At 44.9% G+C, this 25644-nt stretch overlaps 1 protein-coding gene across 2 annotated transcripts; it reads left to right on the top strand.

Moving 5' to 3' along the window:
* Nucleotides 1–1802: 1802 nt before the first annotated feature.
* LOC106628060 (tumor necrosis factor alpha-induced protein 2-like) lies at nt 1803–24760 on the top strand. Of its 2 annotated transcripts, XM_088057894.1 has the most exons (12): nt 1803–2157; nt 3498–4092; nt 5747–5864; nt 9415–9489; nt 11644–11744; nt 12407–12499; nt 13809–13941; nt 14898–15008; nt 16707–16862; nt 19808–19929; nt 21466–21651; nt 23589–24760. In XM_088057894.1, exons 1-11 carry the CDS (start codon nt 1872–1874, stop codon nt 21644–21646), a joined length of 1971 nt encoding a protein of 656 aa, XP_087914020.1. In that variant the 5' UTR covers nt 1803–1871; the 3' UTR covers nt 21647–21651; nt 23589–24760. The 2 variants fall into 2 exon arrangements, with proteins under 2 accessions (XP_087914020.1, XP_087914019.1); XM_088057893.1 differs by lacking the exons at nt 5747–5864; nt 9415–9489; nt 11644–11744; nt 12407–12499.
* Nucleotides 24761–25644: the final 884 nt, after the last annotated feature.

The raw sequence follows: 25644 nt of genomic DNA, 5'->3' as shown, positions 1-25644 counted from the left end.
TGCAGAGAGTCTTGCCTTCAGGTCTGGCACTTTGACATCTAATTTCCTTCCACAGAGAAATCTAGGGAAATGTTTTTTGTTAGAGACGGGCTTGGTGGAAAAATGCTGATGAAGTGAAACATAAACATATTGTGTTGGAATTTTCATGGGAAAATATTGCTGAAGGGTTTCAGCATGCCTGGAATTCTTCTCTGAGTAATGACCCTCTTACTGCATCTTGTATTCATATACTGTGCAGCTATAACATTCCAAATGAAGCATTTTAACTTCAGCTGATTAAAAACTAAGGTCAAAATGTAATGTGTATAAAGCCTCTCAATTTTCAGCTTTATTCACAAGCTGGGAAAACACTGTATTTTGCAACCTCAGTATTTCCTACTGGAAGCAGCTCAAATGTGTGACCACTGCTGGAATTTCTGTTTCTCTTTCCAAATGAAATGTATTTATTTCCTCCTCTCTATTGTTACTAATGAATCAAACGGCTTTGTGATAACATGCTGGCGGAATTAAGCACTGATAAAAGAGCCAGAACAACATAACATTTACTTGGTTTCCAAGCAGGAAACTAGTGGAATTTTACTATCACGAAAATGTAGAAAATCTTGGAAGAAACTTCAGGCATTAAACCCAGAAATATGAATTAATATATTTGAAACAGTCTAGATGATGTGTGGAAAAATAACGCCTTAAATTTATACCCCTGAAATCATTGTTGCATAGTGTATGGTTTTGAATCAATACAGCTTGTAATGATTAATACAAACTGTCCTCAGCTGATGAAAATCCTCAAGTTTTTGATTTAATCTTTATAATAATGGAATGGAGAATTAAACCCAGTTATTGATTCTCTTGCAAGAAGGGCGTGGTAAGGACAGCATTTCAACTCCCCTCCAAGTTCTCACAGCAGTGTAGGAACTTAAAAAAAAAAGATAAATCTATTTTAAATACAAGCTCCTGGATTTAAAGGATACTTTCTGTGGAGGAATTTTTTCTGTGGTTTATGATCAGAACCTTTAGCAGCCCAGTATAGACCTCATGCCAAGCAGACATACACCTCCTTTTTCTTCACTTGTGGGTATTGGCTGGTGAACTGATCCATATGTGTGCATACATGTAATGACACACACACACACATATGGTGGATTGCTGCAATATTATGCCATTTATATCCATGTGTGTGTATATAAATTTAAAATAATACATAATAGTGTACATAGTTTCTGGAATATTGCACATTCCAGAAAGCTGAGATTGCTCATATCTCCTCTGAATGGTGTTACTAAAACATGGAAACCAACACCCATTCTCTGGGCCTTTACATCCCTGGTGGCTGGCACTAGGCTTGTTGGGAGGTGAGGGAAATCTTGGCCCCAAACCTAGATGTGATCTTCCCACCGATGAAAAACTCAGGTACAGCCTGGGCATGTGAGGTAGGTGGAAAAGTATGTGTGCTTCATAGAAATTATTACTAATCAACTCCCTTAAACTGGTAGGATTGTCATCAAGATAACTGGCAGTACCGGGATATTGTAGTTGTTTAGAAAATTACAAAAATCCCCCTGGCTTTCCCCCAGTGGTTGTGGTTAGATTATGTATGAGGTTTTTGACATTATTTACCCAGAAGAGGGAAGATTGCATAAGAGGGCTGGAAGCCTATAAAAGTGTCCTCACTTGGCACAGACAGGAACCAGTTTAGACTTTTTTAAAGGGAGCTGAAGCCTGTAGCTGCACAGAAAAAAAAAGATAAATCAGAAGAAGCGAGAACATCTCTAGGAGATAGACACTAAGATTACTTTGCATAGAACTGCTTCCCATGTTTTCTTCAGATAGTATTCCCAGTTGGACAGAAAACACCTGAATCTGATTGGATCATGAGGAAGACAAAGCATTCCTGGGCAGCCTTTGTGGGAGGAGGCTACAAGAAGGTCGAGAAAATGGCTGGGGAAAATGCAAGAATACTGCCTAAGGCCACACATGAGGAGAGAAAGAAGCAGGATGTGAAGAGGAAAGGGACACTGAAAACCTTGGCAGGCAAATTGCTGAAGACAGTGGTTGGTGGGAAGGAGATGGTGGAGAAGGTTGGTGCTGAGGATGTGACAGGGAATTTGCTGAAGAGGCCAACCAGTAGGAAAGGAGTGGAGAGAGGGATGCCTGCAGGTAACCTTGAAGTTATCTCTGGGTTCAGGCCTGGATCTTCTCTGCCCCTCCCATCCCACAGGCTCTTGTTTATCATTAGCTTCTGGATTAGATGCTTTCCACTCTCCTCCTCCCCATCCTTCGCCTGAATTCCTGTCCCTTCTGAACCCTACACTAACTACTCTGGACAGTTCTGTATTTCACTTTTTATTTGCCTCACAGATGTTTCTCTTTACTCTTCTTATTTTTACCTGTAAGACTACTGATGTGTCTTGTGAGAAAGACGATATATGTATGACCAACACCCCATCTGTGTGACTGTGCTGTTCCTCCACAGATGGGAGGGGGAAGTGGGTTGCACACAGACTGGTTGTGCCAATTAAACATTTCCCACGTGTTGCATGTATCGAGGCAGGACAGGTGCAGCTTGTAGACCCCTCCTGCATAACTTGCCAATTGCTTTGCTGAACATCCTTGCATCCACCCTTCTCCATTTCATGTCATGTTCCTCCCTCCAGTACTGTTCAATTTAATTCTTACTTCATATATGAAATGTTTTCATAGAGGAAAGGTAGGAAGGATATTGGCAAAACACAGTGGAAGTTCATACTCCTTTCATTCTTCACTCTACGTCCAAAGTTGTATCCTGAATTATTTAAGTTCCACTGCTTCTGGCTTTACTTAATTTTCCCTGCATTCTCATCAAGTTCAATTTGTCCTCTGGGCTCTGCTCCAGATACCTCTGGACAAACCTTAACCCTTCGTTGCTCAGCCTTGTAATCTATAAAACACATGGAAAAAACCCTACAGCTTTGTGTATCTGTTGTGAGAGTACATTTAACTCTTGTTGGTTGGCTAGATGTGCTAGGTAAGATTGGAAACAAGCAGCACTGAAAATCTTTCCAAGGGAGCTTGCAGCACTTTGGTCCTGTCAGGGTTTCTGTAGAGGAGGCAGAGAATTCCTTCCAGGCTTGACCTTCAGCTTTTGGCTTGTTCAGAAGATATCCTTTCTTTAATGTTTTATTCTGGACAGAAGATACATTTCTTAAGGAAAGATTGAAATTAATGAACCTTCATTGCTCACATGATGAGGTCTCTGGAATGATGAGAGAAAGCTGCAGACTAAGCTGCAGGCTTGGTTAACCTGGACAAGAAAGGATGAAAGAACATTAGAAATGGAAAAGTGCTTGCCCTGAGGAAACGGATAGATGCTAGCGCTAGACCTTAACTGGGCTGATCTTGAGTAGATCCTGAAGAATTTTGGAATACATATAAACAAGATACTTCATAACTTGCATATTAAAGTTATGGTCCTATAGACATGTGAACAAACAGCAAATTGTGTTCTTATTCTGTTGCAGAAGAAACCATCTGCAGATTCATTGAGCAAGGAAAATTTCTGGAAGCTTGTGAACAAATTCATAATCTGGAGCATTCTGGAAATGATGGTATGAAAAAGTCTGAATCACTTTATGTGCTGCTGGCTGAACAAATGTGGACTGTAGTGGGAGAAGCACTTGGTGGAAGTGACAGGATGCTCCTGGAGCCATTGCAGTCAGTGGGGGAATCACTGAAGTGGGAGAAGCAGAGGAAAGCAGAGCGGCTTGGTAATGGCCTAGAGATGGAGTCTGTTTCCACCTGGAGCCCAAACTTCTGGAGAAAAGATCTGGAGGAAAAGCTAATGCAATACATGACCGCGCAGATCCCCCTGCTTGGTTCCTCTGCTAACACAGATGAGACTGCACTAAAACAGCACCTGAATCATCTGGAAACGGCATTTCTCCCCAGCCTGGAGCACAGGAGTGATATCTTCAAGGAAGCAGGATTGCTCATCACCTATGCCCGCTGCTGTCATGCCTCTTTGTGTTCTCACCTTGCCACACTTACTGACAGTAACTGTTTCAGTTTCAGCCAAAGTCTTTTAATTTATGAATGGAGCATTAAAATGTACAAAAGGTACGTCTGAGGGACTTTTTTCCTACATTTTTTCTATATCTTTATTTTTTGTTTCTGAGAACAGTACCTGCTTCCTAATAACACAGCGATGATCAAGACTCTAGCTGAGTTTAGGTTTGCCTACTGCCTCTTTTATCTTCTGTGCTCTCAGAACCAGAGCCTTTTTTCATTGCAGTACTTCCTCTTTCTAAATCCTTAATACCAGATTCAGGGGTTTACCTGAGTTGGGCAGGAATTTTTCTGCTGGACTCCTGTTAGACATGCACAGTTTTCTGCTTTATTGAACAATTTCTTTCCTTGCATCAAGCCTTTTTTTAACAAGGTTCATAATACTCCAATTACCTCCGAGTAATTTTCCCTGGCCTTTATGTCAGCATGGTGCTCTATGAATTTCTCTTATTCTGCCCTTGGTTCTCCCACTGCTTTATCTGGTTTGTGGTTTTCCCAGTTGTTTCTGTATTTCCTTCGTTAGAGTTCAGGAAAAACGTGTAGCAGATCATTAAATTCCTGCCCAAGTTTGGGGAAACAGATATGGCTTTCCCTCTGAAGAGTGACACATCTAGGACACTTTGGCCCAATGTGAATTCAAAGCCTGTGTGTGTCATCAAAGCCTGAAACTTTCCTGCGATTTAATTTTTTTTTATGGTGGCCAAAGCATTTAATTCTCTGTGTCTGTGATTTAATTGCTACTTGGCAGCTCCAAACTACTTATGCCCTAACAGTTCTCAGTCTATTTGGATTATTTGATTGCTTTCATCCAAGCCTACGGCTTCTCTGTTCCTTGTATGAATTACACCTATAAATGCTTAATTAGCTCATAAGCAGTTCATCAGGTGGGCTCTTCCCCCAGTTAGCTCCTGAAGGAGGGAAGCGGTGTGGTGGGTACACACTGGCCATCATTGGGAACATGGTAAATGTGGTCAGGAGGCATCCCTTTTACTGCTGCTTTTAAAATGGTAAAACTTTGGAGTAATGGATTGATGAAACATTGAAAACATAAAAAAAATGGAGGTGAAAAATTATGTAATTTAATTATATAAAGAAAAGTAAAATATAGAAAAATATGTATTATATAAATGCAGAATTCCTTCAAGAAAAAAAATGGGAAACAAGTAAGACCAGTGACTGTATTGGTCAGATGGCAGTGAAAAAAGTGGAAAAGAGCAGAGATGCCAGACTTCAGCATTTGATTTTTCCTCTCTAAATACAGTTACAACCTCTATGAAAGCTCATGCATAGGTGCAGTTGTCTTGGTATATAGCTGCTTCTTATTCCATTCAGAAAGAATATGTGACACTTGCAAAATTGTGCATTCATGCAAGTGTGCTTGGGAGACTGTCCCCAAGCTTAAGAAGGAATTGAGTAGCAGCAGTGAGGGAAGAGGAGAGGGGAACAACAAGCAAAGACCTTAACTTGGGCAGCAAATGTAGGAAGAAGGAAAAGAAGCAGCACAAAAGAAAAGCTGGCAAAAGATTGTAAAGATCATTGTAAAGATCATCTACTGTGCTGTGGCTGCCCAAGCATGGCAAACACTGCTGGGTTCTTGCAGGGTGCCCTGTTTGCTTAGTGTGGTGCCAAGCAGGGGGTGCCAGGCAGGCAATGCTGTGGACCCGCGGGAAGCTGCCTCTCTGGCTGAGCTCTTGTTTCTGTACAGTGGCAGCCAGGCATGTGTGAGACCGGGGCACATCCCCCAGCACAGCCTTTCCCTTGGTGCACAGTGCCTCGTGTGGATTCTTTTGAAGACTGAGGAAAAATTACTTGCAATCGCACGGGTAAGAACTCAAGAATTTTACCCCAATCTGCCTGTTTTATTCCCATAGTTTTAAATTAAGGGCTGCCCTTGTTAAATAGCCAGCTCTGCTCAGGCATGTGTGAGTCCCAAGGTCTCCATCTTGACTGAGTTTCATTGCAGAGCCCAGGTGTGAAGATCCATGATTGTCTGCTGCCAAAGGGAAGCTGTCCTGTCCTTGCTCCTTAGCAAGGAAATGCTGGTACATTTGCAGATCTCTCTTCATCCCATTGCTGTATGTTCAGAGAGCTGCAATCTGCTCTGCTCAGAAGCTCATTTATCTGGAGGAAAGAGACACTATAGGTGAAACCCACTTCCTTATTGAAGGCCATTTCAAAATGTTGTTAATCTTCTCTCCGTCTGTTAATGATCCATTGTGTGCAACAATTGGGGTTTTTTTACAGCCCCCTTGACTCAGCTGTGCAGGATATTGAGGCTGCTAAGTTTGTCTGTGTGTGGACCCCTCACAGTTCTTTCCAGTCTGTTGGACTGACACTGCTGACATTGGAGCAAAGATTATTTCCAGAGCTCAGCACAAGAAAACATGCAGCTGGTGCCCACCCAGCAGCCCCTCAGCACAGGTGACCCCAGCCCTGTGGCTGCAGCATCTCTTTCTTTTCTCAGCAACAGTCCCTCTTTGAAGAATTCTGTTGAGACATGTGGAATACAAATGAAGCAGGGAAGATGTGTTGTAGCAACGGGGAGTTACAGAGGAAACCACATTATTTGGAAAACTCAGCAGGGCCTCTTTTATTCAGCTAAAGCTGAAATGCAACAGCAGGAGTTACCACAGTCAGCTCTCTTGCTTTTCATTTCCACCAGACCCTGGGGAGCAGAGGAGGGGAAATTTCATGGCAAACTGCTGAATCATCCCAAGGAAAGCTCTCTAAATTGCAGAGATTTTCCTCAAGAATTACTCCCCGAAGAAGAACATGAAGGTAGTCACAAACATGGGAGTAGAAGTGCCAGTTGGTGACAATATACTTAAAACCTACTGATTTCAGTGTTTAAGTATCTTAATGGGTTGTTTTTAATCATTACCCTGGGGAAGACCATGTGGTCTTAAGCTCTTTTTTTAGCATTTGTTTCAATGAAGGAAGTGACTTAACTCAGGGTAGTGCCACTGAGGTTATCCTAGAGCAAGTCACTGAGTCATTGACAAACCCTCAAAGATGCTGACTAACAGTGATGGGAATTTGAACCTTTTTTTTATTTCCCTCTAATGTAATAGCTGAAGAATGCTTTTGCTTAACCATGGGCTTTCTGTTTTCCTGCTACACCATGTGCTGAGCAGGCTCACCTCAATCTGGCAGTGGTTATGAGCTTTTGTGCTGTGCTGCCCTGAGTTTTCATGCTACCTTGGATCCTGAAGCATCACAGGTCTACGTAGCGCTGAGTTGTATAGAAAGAACAGAGCTGTAAGTGCTGGACAGAGTATCACAGCATTGCGCCTGCTTGCTTCAAACCTGGCAGCTTGGGAACAGCTCCAGATTAAAGATAATGAGCTTAAGTGGACATAAGCTGACTCCATATGGAAAAATTATGGATGTCTCTTTAGCTCAGTGGCACAGCTTATGAAACCTGCTTTATCCCTCTATTTCTACTTCTAGGGTAATTCAGCCCTTCACTATGCTAATATACAGGAAGTTGTTATTGGGCAAATATCCTGCTGCTGTCTCTTAACAATTGTCATATATTATTGTGACTAAATCACATGGTGTGTGTTTTGCCACTTCAATGGGTGACTAAATTTTTTAGAATGAGAAGAACCTGACCAGAATAAGCCATGGTCTGCTTTATTTATGAATACCTGGCTTATCACTAGGTGTGGTAGCCTGATATCTGTGCAAACTAAAAACACTTTAAACAGAAATGAGTGGTGAGAACTGTGAGCATGTCTGAAGGCACTGAGAGCCCAGATGCCACGCAGGGTTCAAAACCACTTTGAAACTCCAATGTGGGGTACTCGGTCAGCTCTGCATGCAGGCAGCATTCCCCTCACTCTGGACACACCTGGGGCAAGGGAGCTTTGTGCCTTTGAGATTACAAAATTGTTGAACAGAAAACGCTTATGCCATTGATTGGGTTGCCAGTCTGTCACCTCTGCCTTTGCTGTACTGGAGGATTTTACAAGAGTTCAATGCAGTCATTCCAGTGTGATGCTAGGGCTCATTCTCATACTCATTTACACTGACCTGCAAAGGATCACTTGGGTCTGTGTCTTCTCCCCACCACCCCTCTGTTTTTCAAATGGACGAAAGGAGAAGTGTGTTCTGCAGTCAACACAGGTGTACTGACCACCCATGGATCTGAAGCCTTGCAACATCTTGGTCAAACTGAAGAAACAAGTAGTAAACTGGGTCTGTTTATTACAGCAGAAGTTCTGGTCCTCTCCACATTAGAGCTTTAGTGCCTGATGTGCTGGTATCACTACAAGAGCTACAGACAAGTAAACTGTTTCTAATTCAGACACGTCATCTGATCCAAAACAACTAAGTGCTGTCCTCAACAAGTTATTAATTGCCTTGCAGTTCCCCACTAATCTGTGCTTTGTCCCATTGTGGGGGGCAGGCTTGAAGTGTTTGTTCAGCTCAGCTGGGATGTGCTATCTCAGCACATCATGCTTACATACTTGCTCACAGTCAGGTGATGGCACTTGTGAGGAAAGAAGTTTTTCTGGGTTGTTTACAACTGCTTATTTGTCTTTGATTAACACTTTTCAGTGAATATGGGAGAGCAGTTGCTTTGAATATACTTTTGATGAAATTCTTCAGCTGACAGCCACAAATTTCCTAATTTATTAGCCAGAAGAGAACAAAGACCAAAATGGGAGATGGGACTTTACATTCCTTGGAGGAAGATTCAGAAATTAAAGAATAAGTAAGCAAGACAGACTTTTGAGTTTAAAGCTTCTATAAAGGTCAGATCATGTCTTAAGTAACAAGCCCCTTCTCTGCAGTGCTAATTTTGTTTTTACAGCCATTCAAACTAGCATAAGCCAGCCAAGTCTTGGGAAATTTCCCATTATCCAGCCTCATGGGGCCCATCTCACCATGACAGTAGCTCTGAACACTAACCCAGCTCCTCTTTGCAGTCACAAGTCCCTGGCTCAAGCAAGGGAATGGTTTTAATTAATGCTGGCTGGTTTCTGCGGGAGCTGGTTGGAGAGAGGAAGGGTGGAAAATCTCAGCTACAGTAGCTGGCAGCATGGAGATGTGTCTAAGCATTGTTTTGCTGTGTGGGCGCCTTCATTTGAGCTAAACTAACTAGGGAAGACTGCAGATAACCCAAGCTGACACTGGGATGAAAGAAAGCTGCAAATCATTTAAACTCAAACAAACAGTGTAGAACAAAACAGAATAATGTTATTAGGTCAGCTGGAAAATAGCCAGGCTTTGGGTTAAATGAGACAGCCAAAAAATGGAGGCAGAAATTCATCTAGTCCAAATGGATAATGAGAGTCTGGGAAACGTAACTTGTTATGAATGCCATTGTATCTTAACTGTACTGTTTAATTTTCTTTTATCATTTAGAAGGAAGTAGGGGAAGCTCTGAAAGAAGCCTTTGATATTGGGAAACCCCCTTGTGCAGATGCTGCAGTCATTGAGGTAAACTGGGGGGGAACTGAAAAGCTCCCATACTTTGGGGCAGTCGTGTTTTTGTCCACAAGTATGTGGTATTTGGCAAGACCCAGTTATGCATGTCTCAGTCTAAGCTCAATGTGTTACAAGCCTGCAAGCTGGCTGCCATACTTAAGCTGTGTCTGTTTGCTCCCAAACCTGTTTTTGTCCTGGGCATACATACAAAAAAAAAAAACCCTTACTAAACTAAGGATAAGCTTGAGCTGATTCAAGCTGAAGCTGCATTTTCATACATGCTCTTAGATCTTTACATAACCTTTTGGAAAGTCGTGGTGTGTGTTACCCAGTCTACTCTGTGTGAGCTCTACAGAGCACTTCTATAAAAGCAGAGAGAGCTGCTGAGCTGTGGCAGGGCCCCATGGCTGGCAGTGCAAAATGCAGGCAGGCTGCTCCCTGCTTGTCCCCACTGAGGCTGCTGCCCTGGTGGGTCAGGCTGTGTGGGGGATTCTGCAGAGCACAGCAAAGGCGAATGCTCCAAGGGCATTGCAGGAGCACACCCTGCTGATTTGTGAGCAGCATATACTGTGGGCAGAGGGTGTTTGGATCAAGACCTGCAGAAGGATTAAAATAAATCCTGGAGTTTACATGTGGGCTCAAATGATGCTGGAGATCAGGAGCAGGCTGTGGGTTGTCATGACTGCATCTTTCTTCTCCGCTTCCACCACCCCAGTGACAGTCCCGTTTCAGGTCATGATAGGGGGAAGTAGCTCCATGGGACTCTGGGATGGCAGACAGCCTCAGGCATTGGAAGCATCACAGATCAACAGAAGCTGGTTTTCCTTGTGAGGATAGAGCTTTAGTTGGCAAACACTGCCTTTTCTGGCCCATCTCAGACCCAGGCACCAAATGAAGAGCTCACAACAGGGGCTGTTTCCTCCTTGTCTTGCCCTGGACCTGCTGGAGCAATGGAGCAGTGATGTGCCCAGTGATGTACCTGTGCTAGAGTGACTTAGCTACCAAGATGGGGTTTCTTTTCCTGCTCCTGGCTCACAGTGGAAAGTTTTCTAACAGGAACTAGGACAAGGCATGCTTTGAATCCCATAGTTCTCATATCTGTAACATCTGTCCATGCTTCAGCATGAGTGGATTCACTCTGTTGTGTATACAACTGACAGGTTTGAATGCTCTGGGGCGGGTGATGGAAAAGCCTGGATTAATAGGAAAGCCTTATGAAATTACCACCTCCTCAATTTTCTCAGGCTGACACTTAAACTTCAGACAGAAAACGAACAAGGTGTCATGGAAACTCATCATCTGTGGTTTTCTGACACTTTGGGGTGGCATATTTTATCCTGTCCCTTTGGGTGAACTTTTACATCTGTTATGAGCAGAGGAAAAACCCATTCATGATGTGAGTCACCCTTTGTCTCTGGCTCACGAGCACTGTAAGGGCACAGCATATGGGTCCATCTGTCTCCTTTTATCCATCTGGCTCTCCTCCCCTTGCAAGCTTTTGTTTCCACAGGGCAACTAATGGGCAGCATTAACCTGCCACCTGCTCAAGCCTGCCCAATATGGGGTGAATTCTGAGCTGTCTGGCACTGCCCACCTCCTGCAGACACCTGGGCCACCCAGATGGGGTCAGTGGGGCAGGACATGTGCTATAGGGTTTAACACACAGAGCTGTGTCAGGTGTGAGTGGTGGTGTCTGGGAAGGTGATACCTGCCCATTTCAGGCCTTCCGTGTAGAGACCCTGACAGAGGTGCAGGGCACACAGCTAAGTCTGCATAACCTTCTTTTTAGTGGCTGCACCCAAATTTATCTGCAAAGTGAGTCAGGTTTATCTGCACAGGTGCTCCTGCAGATGGCAGGTATGTATGAGCTGAGCTACCAGGCTGGACATGGGCAGCAGAGAACATCTGCAGGGACAGGCTTTTACCAAAGCACAGCCCTGCTGACCACAACAAAAACAGTGGTAGCAAAGGTGTAGGGTCAGGCATTACAGTCAGGCTGATGAAAAATACATTTATTTCCACCAGGACTCTAAAAACTGAAGCAGAAGTTGGTGCCTAGAGGGCAGAGGGATTTGCTGCAGGATGAGCAGTGGGATGTATCCTTGTTCCCTGCATAGGGAACAAATGGCTTTGGCCAGTTCTCCTCTCACACATTGAAATCCACAGATACTAACAGAGAAGACAGAGGCTGCCAGGCGAGTCAGCGAGAGCCTGAGCGAGAAGGTGGAAGCTGAGTGCCTGGAGGAGTGCCTGAGGTTCCTGGAGAGGTAGGAAGGATGCTGTTTTCCTCCTTGGCAATATGCTCAAAAGAAAGAAATCCTGATGAAGCAGCTGGTGATACTGTGTTCATCTGGATCTTGATGGCTGTTTTTCATCAAGCTGTTACTGGAGAGACAGCACTTCACTGCTGTTAGTGTGCTCAGTATTTGTTGTTGGACTAAAGCTGAGGGAACAAAGTGCATCTGGAGTAGCTGGGACAGGATAAAGCCTTGGGGGGACTTCTGGCCCTCCACATGATAAGAGGATGGAAATTGCTATAAAATTGAGTCTTTCAATTTGTGAGACTGAGACTGACAAAGCAGTTCAGAGACCTTGTGTATTATTCATATACACTGAGACTTTGTTTTGCAGCTTTATCAGCAAAGCCTGAGTTGCTTCTCAGAAGGAAGTGTTGCAAATCAACCTCCTGCCTCTTGGTCCCTGATAGAGGTACCCAGGCAGCTCAAGGGCTCTCTCTGCTGTTCCTGTGTTTTCCTTCCTGACCAGCTGGGCAGGACAGAGACAGTCTTTGTCATGCTGTAGATCCCACCTGGGGGATTGAATCTGTGAGATAAAAAGAAAATCACAGAAGATTTCTTCAGTTTGCTATTGCTGATGTGTTATGGAGCATAAGGTTAGATTAAAAGTACTTCTTCCTGTTTTAATTTAGCTATGAAGATGAAGTAAGAAGCTTTCTCCAGCTTGACGGCTGCCTGAAGATCTGCAGCAGCTTACAAATCCTGGAGAATTGCTGTCTTCTAAGGTTAGAAAACAGAGCCTCATGACATGGGGAGCGAAACGAGTTTTCTGCTGTTCTCATCTCCTTCTGACTCTGGTATGAGGCCAACCTTGCCTCCAGCTGGATATGGTCATCCAACCCTGTGCACACCAGCCTCTAAGCATGGAGGAAGCCAGCTGCTGTTAGCAATACCCCTTCAGAGCTGCCCTGGCTGCCCAAGCAAGAGGGAGGCTAAGATGGGGGCTGGGGCTGTGGCCAGGGCCACAGGGCTGTACTGCCACTTCTGGGCTGTTACCAGGCAGGTGCAGGGGCTGTAGTCATCTCCCCCTTCCTGCACTGAGCAGAAGGAAGGCAGCAGCTCTATGTCATGTGTGGGGACACTGCCCTGGCTAACCCCACTGTGGGTTGTGATGTTGTACTTTTCCCTGGCCTGATCGTCCTTCAGCAGGAAAGCCTCATAAAGGTTGTGCTGAGATGTGTGTGCTGGTGCACTTGGTAGGTGCAATCTTAAGTGCTTTGCTGAATGAAACCCCATGGAATATGCCAGGCTCTCCCTAGGGTTGCTAGGAAGGAGGGAAGCAATAAAGCACAGAAGGGTGGAGGAGTATGTTTGCACCTACGAGCTAATTTCAGAAGCACTTGCAGCAATGGAGAAAACAAGGTTGCTTCTCTTCTTCCTATGTAAAGTTATCCAGGGATCTCTGCAGTCAGCAAAATGCCAAAATCCAACATATGCACAGTGATTACTTGACATCAGAGCCTTGCGTTGAGCCTAGGTATCTGTTTTGTTTGTTGTATTTTCATGTTGCTGATGCTGTATCCTAGACTGAATACTTATGAGTCTCTTTTATGTAATCCTTTACAGCTTTACTGAGAATGAAGTTGTACACTGAGCCTTTCCAGAATGTAAATGTCTGGTTTCAAGCTGGTGATAATTTTAACCAGGATTTGCTGACTGGAAGATTGTTCTGATGGAAGATAATTGTTTGTCTTGTATTTGTATGTTGTCAAAAGGCACACAGGATGCTCACCGATACTGTTTGTTGAGGCTGCTTCATGCTTACTTGATTTTAAAAATACTAGGATTTTTTACTGATCTGATCTCACTAGTGATGGGTACAAGTGGCATTTGCATGCACTGAGCTTTCCTGCCCTTGTGGCAGTGTCTTAATGAGCACACAAATGCAGGTCACTGACCTACCTTTGGACCTGAGCATGTGTCCATTCAACTACCCAGGCAGCTGTGTTGGTTACAGTAGAAAGAGTTTTGATCTGAGAGAATAGTGTGATTTGATCTGATCAATACTTTCCATATTTTTTTTTTTTTTAACAGAACTGTCTGGCATAAGCTAACATACATTTGCAGTGTCAGCACTGAGCACAATATTAAGGTAAATGGATTTCTACACAGGATGGAAGATGACATTATGGAGCATTTTCTGCAGACCATCACTTCTAAAGTCAAGGTATGGAAGACCCATTTTAATTCTGACTATTTGCAGACCATATGGCTGGCATGCACTTCTCTCTCTCATGTCTTGATTTGGAAAAGGTGAAGCCATTGTTCAGCCTTCAAGCTGAGTACTCTCCTCTGCCTTGTCAGAATCTGTACATGGACAGCTTCACCTTTTCCAGTTTGGGGACCCCAGTTTCACTGTTTGTAGTGTTTGCTGTTGTGCTGCTCAGACCCCAAAAGTTGAATCTCATCTGGTACTTATTCATTCCCAGCAGCTGGGCATCTTCCCAGTGCAGTGATAACTGACAGAGCCCAGGGCTCTGCTGGGTAGTCAGGATGTAGAGAAGGCTGACCAGAAATGTGTCCCTCCCTTGAGATGAGGTCCCCTCCCTTCACACTTTCTAGTATCAGCCTATTAGCCCAGACACCCTTCATCCTTGTGAAATACAGAAAAAACCACAGAATTCCAGGTTCCTAACAGTGTGTGATCTTGTGCATTTCCCTGGGAAGCTCCCCTGAGCATCTTCAGCCTCATTGCACAGGCTCCCTCAAGCACGTTGGAGGCAGCAAAAGGCAAATGACAAGAGAAACTCTGGCTACACTGTGCAGCTTTGGTCTCCAGAACTCATTGCCAGTCTGTCCCAAAGGCCTACACATCTGTGTGGGAACTGGGGGTTGTTCTGACAGAGCACGGGCAACCCTGAAGGGGAACAGGACACCTAGGGCTCAGGTTTTCAGTCTTCCATGTTTGGGCTTAAGAACTTAGTGCATCCTTCCTGAGTTGGAATTGTTTCTTTCTTTCTTTCATGTTTTGATTTTCATTGAAATAAAGGCACAGGATGCTGCAGTTTGTGGAGAAGTCTGTTTCCAAGGGCAGAAAGAGCAAAGGCACAATAATCTGTGTCTGTTGTTTGTGTGGTGTCTCTACATGTGCACCCTTTGACTCTGTCTGTTTCTTTTCCTCAGGGAACACTGAAAGACCACTTCAAAAAGTGTGACAGTGGTTTTGACCACATCCTTGAATCCTTAAATCAAAGCTTTTTGACCTTTGGGAAGAAAAAAACAGATATATATGAGGTAAGAAATAAGTAAGAAAGTGAGTACAAGATGTTACTCAGGAAATCATCTTACAAGAAAAATGAAGAGGGTTTTTTTCCAAGGGCATGTAGTGACAGGACAAGGGGGAATGCATTCAAACTAAAAGAGAGTAGGTTTAGATTAGATTTTAGGAGGAAGTTCTTTGCTGTGGGAGTGGTGAGATGCTGGAAAAAGTTACCCAGAGAAGTTGTGGATGCCCCACCTCTGGAAGTGTTCAAGGCCATATTGTATAGGGTACTGAGTAACCTGTTCTGGTGGAAGGTGTACCTACTCATGGCAGTAGATGATCTTTAAGGTCTCTTCCATCCCAAACTATTCTATTCTGTGAAATCACTAAAACTAGCAATTGAACCTTTGGATGGCACACTATTAGAACCTTAATTCAAACTGCAGTTTTCTCAGTTGTCAAATGGACTTTTAAATACCCAGTGGTCTCAGTCTAGTACCTCTATCCACCAGGGTTGAGTAGTGACAGCTGGGACCTTTCTGTAGTTTCAGCAGAGAAATCAACAAGTGAAGAAATATGGAAACTAATGTACCTCCCAAATACAGAGGGGAATGCTGGGCTCCCTCCTCTCCCGTCATTGCCCCAATACCATTATCTTGGAAATCTTCTCAGCTTCTAATGTGCTTCAACCTTATTTGTAAAGATTATTGATCCCTTTGATGTAGAGTGGACACAGAGGGGTGAAAAGTCCAGGTTCTTAAAGGGCATGGTGTCACATGCAGAGGATTGGCAAACAACCTCACAAAGTACCCAAGTTTTTTCACCTTTACAGTAGCCTAAACAACTTGTCTAGGATCTTACCCTCTTCAGCAATGAGGTTGGTACCTGGGGAACCCTCTCTTTTAGTGCAGGCTGGATTTGCTGCTGCTACATGTGCCATGTGTCCTCCTAAGCACAGGACTCCCAGGTCTGCAGTCTCTTTTTCAGTGATGATTTTAATTAACATTTTGCAATATGGAAAAAAGTAATGGAAGAGAAAAAAAGTAGGATCTATTCTGCTGTTGTTCAAAGCCTGTCACTGGACATTATGTCACATTAGTACTGGGGCAAGCAGCAGCTCAGTGCTGAAGCACTGTGCCAGAGCTCTCTGTCTCTTGCTTTGTCTGTTTTGGGCAGAGCTGGGGATTTCCTGTACCTTTGGACTGCAGCCTAACCCTGCTCTGATTTCAATTGCTAACAAAATGTGGTTTCTGTACAGCAGCCCACCCCCCATCAGAAACACTCACTGCTGCTGTTGGGCACTGCATAGCCTCTGCACTGGGCTTCCTCAGCAGGTAGTGGGAGCTAAGAGGGACACAGGGCCCTGTGTCAGGTGTGGATGCTCGAGGGAGGCTACATGTGACTTTGTAGCCCAAGCTCTCCCCAGGTGATGTACGTTAGCCAAGCCAAGTGTCACAGCAGCCTGGGAGTGTGAGTGACCTCTGGCTCAGCTAACTGGTCCTATTGCTTTTGATTTGATGTCTCCACACTTACCATCAAAGTTTATGTCATCCACATGCAGCTTGGAAGTAGTAGAAGTGTTAGATCAAACATTTTTATTTAATACTTAAGCAAAGAAATGGGACAGCCATCTGCATGGACAGAATATCTGCAGCCTGCCCCGGTATAGGTGTGGTCTGAACCTTGCCCAGTGCAAGGAAGTTAATCTGGGTATCTTTGTTCCGGAACAGGCCCTCATCAAGGCTGTCAATGCCATCATTATCACAGAATACATGCAGGCCCTCCTGACCACTCCCAGGAAACCATCTGCTATGCAGAGGAGGAGGATTGTCAACAAGATAGAAGAAGATCATAGGATGATGCAAACCATCTTTAAAGAGTGCTTAGTAAGTCTGTGATATGGTTACAGTTTTGCTCTCTGTCATCAAGAATAAAACCAGCAGAGGAAAAGACTGAAAGCAACAAAAAAGCTTTAGAGTTTTTACCACAGTGGTATCAAGCTTCACCAAAATGACAGTCAGATGTGCTGACAGCCATTCTGATCTGTCAGAAGCTGTTAGTTCATGGTTTTGAAATGAGTGACTGGAGGAGGCAAGTTTCGCACTGCTGCCACTGACACAAGAATTAGGCATGCTCCTCTGAGCTGGTGAGACAGCTCCAAAGCTGCCAGCTCCCCCCATCAGGCCTCTGGTACATGGCATGGGGTGGCAACGCTTTGCCTTGAGCCTCTGCAGTGATGAACCAAACAGGCTGCTCCACATCTCCACCTGCTATGTGGATCTCAACCTTGCTCTGTAAGGCTGCTCCTCCCTGGACATGGGAGGAGCATGTCCATCCTCCCATCCAGCCTCCTCCTTCCCCACACGCCCTTCCCCGCCCCTCAGAGCTGGGATGAGCCATTTCCCTGTGCTCTGGCGTTTCCTCATGGCAAAAACATGCTGATGCTGTTGTGGTTGCTGATGGTTGTGGGGAGGAACGAGTCTTCCTGCAGGGGTAAACACCTCACACCATTAGGAGGTGAAGGCACATTGCAGAAAATTGGGTGTAAAAGCAGAGCCACGCCTCTGAAGAAAACTTGTACAGAAGTGCTGGTTCTGATTTGCAGAAACAACTTCAGAAGCTTTAAAAAGCCTCACCTCATAATCTGGTGTAAATGGCATCTGCGGATGCCACCATGCTGTCACATGAGTCCCTTGATTACCCAAGGGCAAGGATTGCACTGGCAGCTGGTCCAGTTGGAGAATCACTGCTGTGCAACGTCCCTGGCATGGTTCATTGGCAGATGCAGGCTGAGAGTGCCCAGGCATGGTGCTTCATAAAGGGCTGGGCTGAGCAACACAGCAGTGCTTGCAAAGTCAGTCTGGTAACAGGACTCAGATGTGACAGCATACAAACCCCCTTGGCTACACTGGTTTTAATAATTACACAAATGCTGAGTCATTCTCACAACTTGCCTATTTTAGTGCTAGGGACTGAATATCTATTTTCTCACAGATGAGTCCCTTCCAAGCCATATGTCAGCAATTCTTACCTTGTCCAATGAATAAAATGAAATAAAAATTATCATCTGTAGGCTTCTCTAGAATCCTCTCAGACCCATTATAAGCAATGCATTAGTTTCATGGTGGAAGGCTGGAAGCTGCCAGCGCGATCCACCTCTCTTGGAATGACCAATCACAGATGAATTAACACTTTCAGCAATTGGGACATGGGGAATAGCAGGAAGGTTCTCTAATCTTAACTCTGAAGTTTACCAGTAATACTGTGTTCAGCACTGGCTTTGGATGTAACGTGCATGGAACAGCGTAAAGGAGATACAGGAAATCTAATTATCTATTAAAACCCCACTAAGCTTGTGTGAAAAAGGGCTGCATCTGGTTAGAACTGTTTCCCAATGTCCCAATGTGTGCATTTTCTTACTTGATGTGAAAGCACCGAAAGCCTTGGAGGTGAAATGCACAAATGATTTGCAGGGAACAGCCTGCTCCTTAGTCATGGGGCTCACGGTTATGCATGTGAAATATGAACTCTGCTGCAGACTGAATTTATCGTGCAGTTGCTGCACAGGCTGCACATGCTCCCTGCCCTGCTCTGCCCCCTCTTTCGGCTCTTCCTTCCCCTCTGTTCTCAAAACACATTAGGAAATACCTTGCTTCTCTCCTAAGAGCAGTATGTGTCAAAGGCACTTAAACACTGCTGACAAAACACCTCCTTTTTTTCCCTTTAGACTGAAGGCTGTTTACCTCTGACCTTGCCTGCCTATGTAAGTGCTTAACTAAATCTGACGCCTTCAAATTAATTAGCATTTTGTAATAGTGAGCTTGCCAAGTATGAAGCTGTACAGTACCAGTGCCTCAGGAGCTGAGTACAGCTTGTACACTGAGCAGAGCTAGACGTGCTGTGTGCTTGCAGTGTAGGGGGAGAGGGGGAAGGCTGTCTTCAAATATTATTATTATTTTAAATTCATGTTTAATGCAGAGGTGCTGCATGGAGAATGTGACCTGCTGTTTCTAACACCCCCTGGAGATCAGGGGAACCTGGGTTTCTCCTGCCCTAGTTTGGCAGCCCGTTCTCCAGGTTGGCCTTGTCACAGAGTCTCTTTGACGTGGTGGCATCAATAATTCAGGGAAGTAATTTAATTGCATTACTGCACTGATGAAAAATGTGAGCAAGACCCGAAGCTCTCTCTTGGTGGTTCATCTGCATTGTGCTTCTCCAGCTCTGCTAAAAATGCTGTGTGTTTTTTGATGATACTTTTTTTCTCCTGTGTGCTCCAGATTAGAGGGAGTTGATCATACACAACATCTACAAACCATGTCATGTGTTTTACACTGTCTGGCCCTGTTTCCCAGTTTTTCTCTATTAGAGGATCTCTGTCCCCTCATTCTCTCCCTAAGGTTGCTTTTCTGTCCCTGGGCTTGCTTTGAGGCAGAAGAAATGCCAGCATGTTTGGCCAACAAAGCTTGTTTTCACACAGGTCAAGCACAGGCTGTACTTACCTCCAGAGGCAAACCACTTCCCACAGGGTAAAATGGCCCTGAAAGGACAGGTAATTTAGGGAAAAATGAGGGACAGTTGCCAGCTTTGCCAAAGGAAGTGCAGGAGAGGATTCTGCGCTGCTGAAGATAGTTGTCCAGCTACCCAGTAGTCTGTGACTACTCCCCAGGTTCTTTTCTGCTATCCTGGGGGAAAATCAGACTTCTATACATGCACAGACATTCCTGCAAAGCTCCTAACCCACACAGAGAGATCCCCAGTCTGACACGAGTCCAGCTTTTAATCTGCTGTGCTGTTTCCTCTGCCCTGAACACAACATTGTTTCTCTCCCCAGGGTCCTGCAGCTGGTTCTCTCAAGGATCCCATAAAAGCAATTTTAGAACTTATTCAAACTTCTGATGCTGAGGGGATGAAAATAGCACTTCTGCCCATTCTAAAAGAATTTCCTGACTTCAGGTAATGTCTTTGATTGGTTTGACTTCTGTACTTTCTTACATGACTACCTGACACCAGAAGACCTACCCCTATATTAGTCCTGTGATACTTTTGCAGTGTGTTGGTCCAGGCCTAGTGACCCTTTGAATGTACTCGCTGGTGCCTGGTTTATGTCTTTGCCAGACATGGACTGGTGAAGTTGATAGGTCCTTCTGTAAAGGTGAAGGATGGATGAAATTGCTGTAAACATAGCAGAAATACTGTGGAAAAGTACTACCTTAATGCAGAATTTACAGGCACATATATGTCAAATGTAGGTTTCAAGAACATCCTTGGCCATTTCATAACTTCCAAATGCTTGGCTTCACTACACTTCACTAAACCTTCTATAACTATTTTCACAAATTTCTAGGTGCATTCAGCAATATACACTTACATTTTTTACAGGAAACTTAACAGAATTGAAACACTGCTTTTATTAGGAAGGAGAGATCTTAGCTAACTGCATTTTTTCCAAAGCCTGTGGTTTACTGCATCTATCTTTTGTACTGATGTGCTGTGCCTCTGTTTTTCCAGCTTAACATGATTGCAGTGTAGACTTCTCTGTCACAGGATACTGTGAAGGCCAAAAGTGTAAATACCTTCAAACGTGGGGCAGACAATTTGTGGTAGATAATTACTTCAGTGCCTATTCAACATGACAGTCATGATATAAACTTGCAGCAAGGGAAGTTTCTAGATTTCTGTAGGAAGGACTATTGTACCTTTCTTTTTATTATTTTTCTTTGCTGTAGGCAAGGAAAAATAATAAAAAGAAAGACAAAGAGATTATGTTATGCTTCATCTGGTTTCTTCTTTTTTACTTTACTACTTTTGAAGGTGCTATTGAGCTAAAAAGCTGCTTATCTGATACAGCATAGCAATTATCTATCTATCTATCTATCTATCTATCTATCTATCTATCTATCTATCTATCTATCTGTGTGTGTGTGTGTAGTATAGGAAGTGGGCATAGAAAGGTCTCACAAGACCGAGATCTCAGAGGAGGTCATCTTGGTGTGAGTGGATGCACAGTTCTTGATTACAACAGATTTCTCTGTTTTAAACTGTTTGGCTTGGATACATTTGGATTATATCCAATATGGCGTATCCCCATGCAGCAGAACAGTGCTCTGTAGAACATAAATCCTGTAACCTTCCACATGAACAATAATTAGCTCCATTTGAGGGGAGAAAATATATAAAAAATGCTTCCAAATGGTCATATGTACAGTTATATGAAACCTCTTATGTCAGATACAGGTCTTTTTCTAAGAATAACCTGAGCTGAACATTTTCAATACTTCACAGGGATGCTGTGTAACCTGGGCTTGGGACCCATGAGCTCAGCCCCATCCCACACAGCTCTTGGGATATGGCCTCCCCCTTAGGTTGCCAGAGGGTGTCAAGAAGCAGCTTCCAATCTTTGGTCTGGTCCAGCAAAACTGAGGGATAGGAAACAAGATTTTTTTTTTTTTTGACTCATTCACTTACCTGTCCTCTTGTCCTTTTGGAAAGGAAGGAACATCTGAGTGCAGTGCTGGACATCAAAGATGTGCTCAGCCGAGAGGACAAAGCTGCTCTCTTGAAGACATTTCACGATAATTGCAGGGAATCAGAAACAGAAGCAAACTTGCTTTTTGCAGATATAGAAGTAAAACCTAGAAAATATGGACTCTCTGGCTGCCTCTGCTGTTAGCAAAGGTGGGTATATGTGAGAGTGTGCTTGTGTGTAACATGTACCTGTATAGGCACCCTGCTTACAGGGAGGTGGAGCTATAGCTTCACCTCCCCAAGGTCCTCACTGCTCTATACACTGGCTCTACTTCCCTCTGCCTGCAGACTTCCACACCCTGGAGGATGGTGCTGTAGGCAGTGCAGAGTGCTGAATGCTTAGATGAGTGATTCAGGTTACAGGAGGAACAAAGAAGAAGACTTTGGAAAGATGGTTTTTCTTCCCCATCTTTCACTCCTGTCTGTGTGTCCCTGCAGCAAGGTCTCTCTGCAGCATCCCCCCTTTCCAGCTCTTACCCTCTGCATGGGTACGCTCTCCCAGGCAAATGCTGTTGCCTCCTAGCAGGACAAGCCAAGGAGGATCCTCTCTGTGAACCTCCTGCTTCTCTGGTGCTGAGGAGAGGGATATGGGAGCCCCACCACTGCCCCCTCCATGACAGCTGCATTAATTAAACCAGGCTTGGTCCCATTTAGTTGCCTGTGCTGTGCTACGAGAACCAGAGGCAAATGTGCCCAAGTGTCCTGGCAGCAGCAGCTGATGGTAGAAGGGAAGAGCATTAAAATCAGAAGGATGACTGTCATTGTAAGGAGTTAAATCCAATAGTGAGAATTGCCAAAGCTCATTTGGAGCACTTGCCATCACCTTTCAGTCTCCGGAGGGACTCCTTTGTAGTCACAAATGGGCATTTTATTTTTTTGGAGGGATAAATTGCAGCGGATTTTGAAGTTAAGCAGTTCCTCATGGTTTTAAAATACTGCTATTTAAAATGCAGCTATTTTCTTCACTTTAAATGATTGACAGCTTCTTCTTAGTCCAAAGTTATCCAGCTCCAGCTCAGAGGTGGAGAATTTTGTCTAATGTTGGTCAGGTCAGAGCCCTCAGCTATCAGAAATAGTACCACTCAGTTAATAACTACAGATTGTCAGCAGTTACCTTCTGTTGCATAAGCTGACTAGACTGAGGTTGAGAAGCACAATCCCTTTCCTCCTCCACTCCCAGGTGTCACCATTTATTTATAGTTACCCATGCTAGCAGATCAGGGATGAGGTATGCAGGAGTCTGCCCTCCAGGCACAGGCATACAGGAGGCTGCCCTGGTAGCAGGGAGAGCAAGCAATTATAGAAGCAATTAATAAGCACAAAAGCTTCTCCTCCTAATGAAAACTGATTCTGATATAACAAGACGGCTGTCAGCCACCCATGCTTATACTTGGCTTTAAAGAAATTACACATAGTGTCACCTTTGCTTTAGTAAAGATATCGAGGAACATGTTTTTAAAGCATTGTGAGTCTCCTATTGGCTGAAATCCCCTGGGTAAATAGGCTCCCAAATCCCAGCAGACCCAGCTGAGTCTGCAGTGTGGTGGACACACACACATGCCTAGCACAGATTGGTGGCCTCACCTGAGTTCAGGGGTATCAGTAAAGGTGAAATCAGTTATGGGATGTGCCACCTTCCCCCTTCCATCCCAGCCCTTTGATTTTGCTGCGGTGCTCTGGGGTGTGATCTGTAAGCTCTCTGGGAATCAGCTGCTTCCTCCTAGCCAGGAACTCATTTCTCCCTCCTGTATATGGAGGTGGCAGGACTTTGGAAAAGCACTGGTTTTGGTTGTTTCATGCTAGCATGAAATGTCCTTCCAGAAGAGGAATGAGAAGGTTTGGCTGGGGAGGGCAGGCAGCAGCAGGGGTGCTGCCCATGGCTGTGGGCCCATGGACTGCTTAGCCAAGGAAGTGGAGGATCTCAGCAGGTAACACAATCAGCAGGTAAGTGTCGATACAAGGCACTTCATTCATGCAAGAGTGTGCACCAATGTTTCTGTGTGGAGAGATGTTTCTGCTGTTTGACTCTTGCACATGTTCTGGCAAGTGCTATTTAATTACCCAGCTTTTTTCTTGCCTTTCCTCAGGCCTGCTGGGAGAGACATGAGGCTTTGCTCCCCTGTGCCAGTGTCTGCAAGCTCCTTGAAAGCTTCACATGCAGCTGGATGCATGGAGAAGCCTATCAGCCATGGAAGACAAAATTCCTGCATTTTTGCAGCAAAAACATGTGGGTCAAATCCTAATCTTATATGTAAAATCCAGGAGTAAGATGAATTGGATATGGTAGAAAGACATTTCTTCAAAACTTCCTAGAGATTGCCATGCAACTGAGTCCTGGTGGTTATTCTCAGGATGTGGCAAGTGTGGAGGAGGAAGGTTTCACCTCACCAAATTCTTCTCTGTTTCCATGCCTTGTTCCATGACATCTCTAAGGAAACCAAGGACTGCTGTACCACATGGTGTCCCATCGTTGCAACCTCACGAGGGATCCAAGACCTCTGTTAGGGAATATTGCCTGGCTGACTGTGCTGGCAATGCCTGCAGGTCTAGGCACCTCAATTTACCCCCCAAAGCCTGACCTGGACCAGGAGGGTGCAGACAAAGCTGCCTCTTCCCTCTCTCATGAAGGCTGTGACTTGTTTTGGGGGCAGCCTGCCATGGTGAGGTGTGGGATGGGGAGTTCTTCCTGTATGAGTTTTACAGCTGGCTCAGGAGCATAGTCTTGCATTAATTTTTATACCTCAGTTACTGGAAATTTCCTCTTGGAGAGGGAGGGGAAAACCTCATGGGAAGCAGGCAGTAAAAGGAGCTATTTGTCCCAGCCTCTGGGCAAGGTCTCTGCTAGTTTTCACATGTAAATGGGCAGTTCCAAAGGAAAAACACTGACTTCTTCCTGGTTATCTATGGACTGGTCACAGCATCACAGCTGCCAAGCTGGATGTGGTTCAAGACCCTCCTTTGCTATTGTGTGAATATAGGCCATTACTGCTCCTCTCTAACAACATAACTGAGCAAAAAACTACCTCAGATGGGCCAGTGTTTTTCTGAGCAGCCATTCCCCGTCGAGTCTGCTTCCCTAACAAGAGAGAAAGTCTGTGCAAAACCTGTCAATGTGTGTAGCAGCAGACATGTCATGCCCTGGTACCATGAGAAATGCAGACCCAACTGGGTGCTGCCACGTTCTGCAGTGCTGTGCCATCAACCCAGGGGCACAGGTGCCCCATCCCAGAGCCCTGTGTGCAGATGGGGTCCTGGAGCTAGAAAGGAGCCAGGGCAGTTTTGTAATTATCATTAGCTTTGTTCCTGGTGCAGTGCTGAGTTGCTCCATCTCCAGAGAGTCCTCTGTGTGCTTTCAGGGCACCAGGAGACCTTGGCACTGCTACACTTCATCCCTCATGTCACTGAAGGGCAGTGAGAGCATGCCATGGCCTGCTTGCCCTTCCTGACTGCAAAGCTGCTCAAAAGGCCAGTGCTAGTGTCCCTAACATTTTGTAGCTGTCCACTGTGACTTCAGTGAGACCTTCCCTGTGATGTGGGAAGGCTGGGGAATCTGGGGGAGCCACAGCTTGGCTGGGTGGGCGTGGGTTGGGCTGCAGGGCTGGATGAACACCTGCCTTCTGAAGGTTGCCAGCCCTGCCAGGCACTCTGAGCCAGTCACCCATCCCTCCTGCTGAACTGCACATTTTTTCAAGGGTGGGGAGGGATGTCAGACCTGAATGACAGACCCTATTGTGATGGCAGGGTCAGGGTCAGCCTCTGCCAATGGGGATTTCAAGCAACAGGCCTCCCAGAGAAAATAAATGAAACCTTCTCTGACATTTCCATCACTGTCAGGCTAAAAATAATCTGTCAGCGTGCGGACAGCTCTGGCCATGCACATGTCGATGTCTGTGTGTGTCTGCTGTTTGACATCTGCAGCCAGACAAGGGTGCGTTCTGCTTGGAATCAGCAGCTGGGAGCCCTGAGGGACACCAGGCTTGCCATTGCTGTGTGCAGATCAATGAGGTTTTGTAGCAGCAAGTTTTTGCACCATGTGTGAAGCATCCACTCATCAAGAGACCAAATAAAAACTTGACCCATGAGGTTCAATGAAATTCGTCAGAGCCAGAGGGCTCAGGGATGTTGGCTGGGGGTGATGGGGAG

The sequence above is a fragment of the Pseudopodoces humilis genome, chromosome 7, assembly GCF_049639895.1.
Source record: "Pseudopodoces humilis isolate 2021_Gansu_Grassland_sample_001 chromosome 7, ASM4963989v1, whole genome shotgun sequence".
NCBI lineage: Eukaryota > Metazoa > Chordata > Aves > Passeriformes > Paridae > Pseudopodoces > Pseudopodoces humilis.
This window is presented reverse-complemented; position numbering and strand designations above follow the sequence as displayed.

What these genes read in the sequence shown, in the direction of transcription:
- LOC106628060 (XM_088057894.1), top strand. Translation starts at nt 1,872, where the DNA reads ATGAGGAAGACAAAGCATTCCTGGGCAGCCTTTGTGGGAGGAGGCTAC. An exon ending in CAGATGCTGCAGTCATTGAG is followed by an intron (nt 9,490 to 11,643) that starts GTAAACTGGGGG and finishes TGAAATCCACAG; the next exon opens with ATACTAACAGAGAAGACAGA. An exon ending in AAAGAATTTCCTGACTTCAG is followed by an intron (nt 19,930 to 21,465) that starts GTAATGTCTTTG and finishes CCTTTTGGAAAG; the next exon opens with GAAGGAACATCTGAGTGCAG.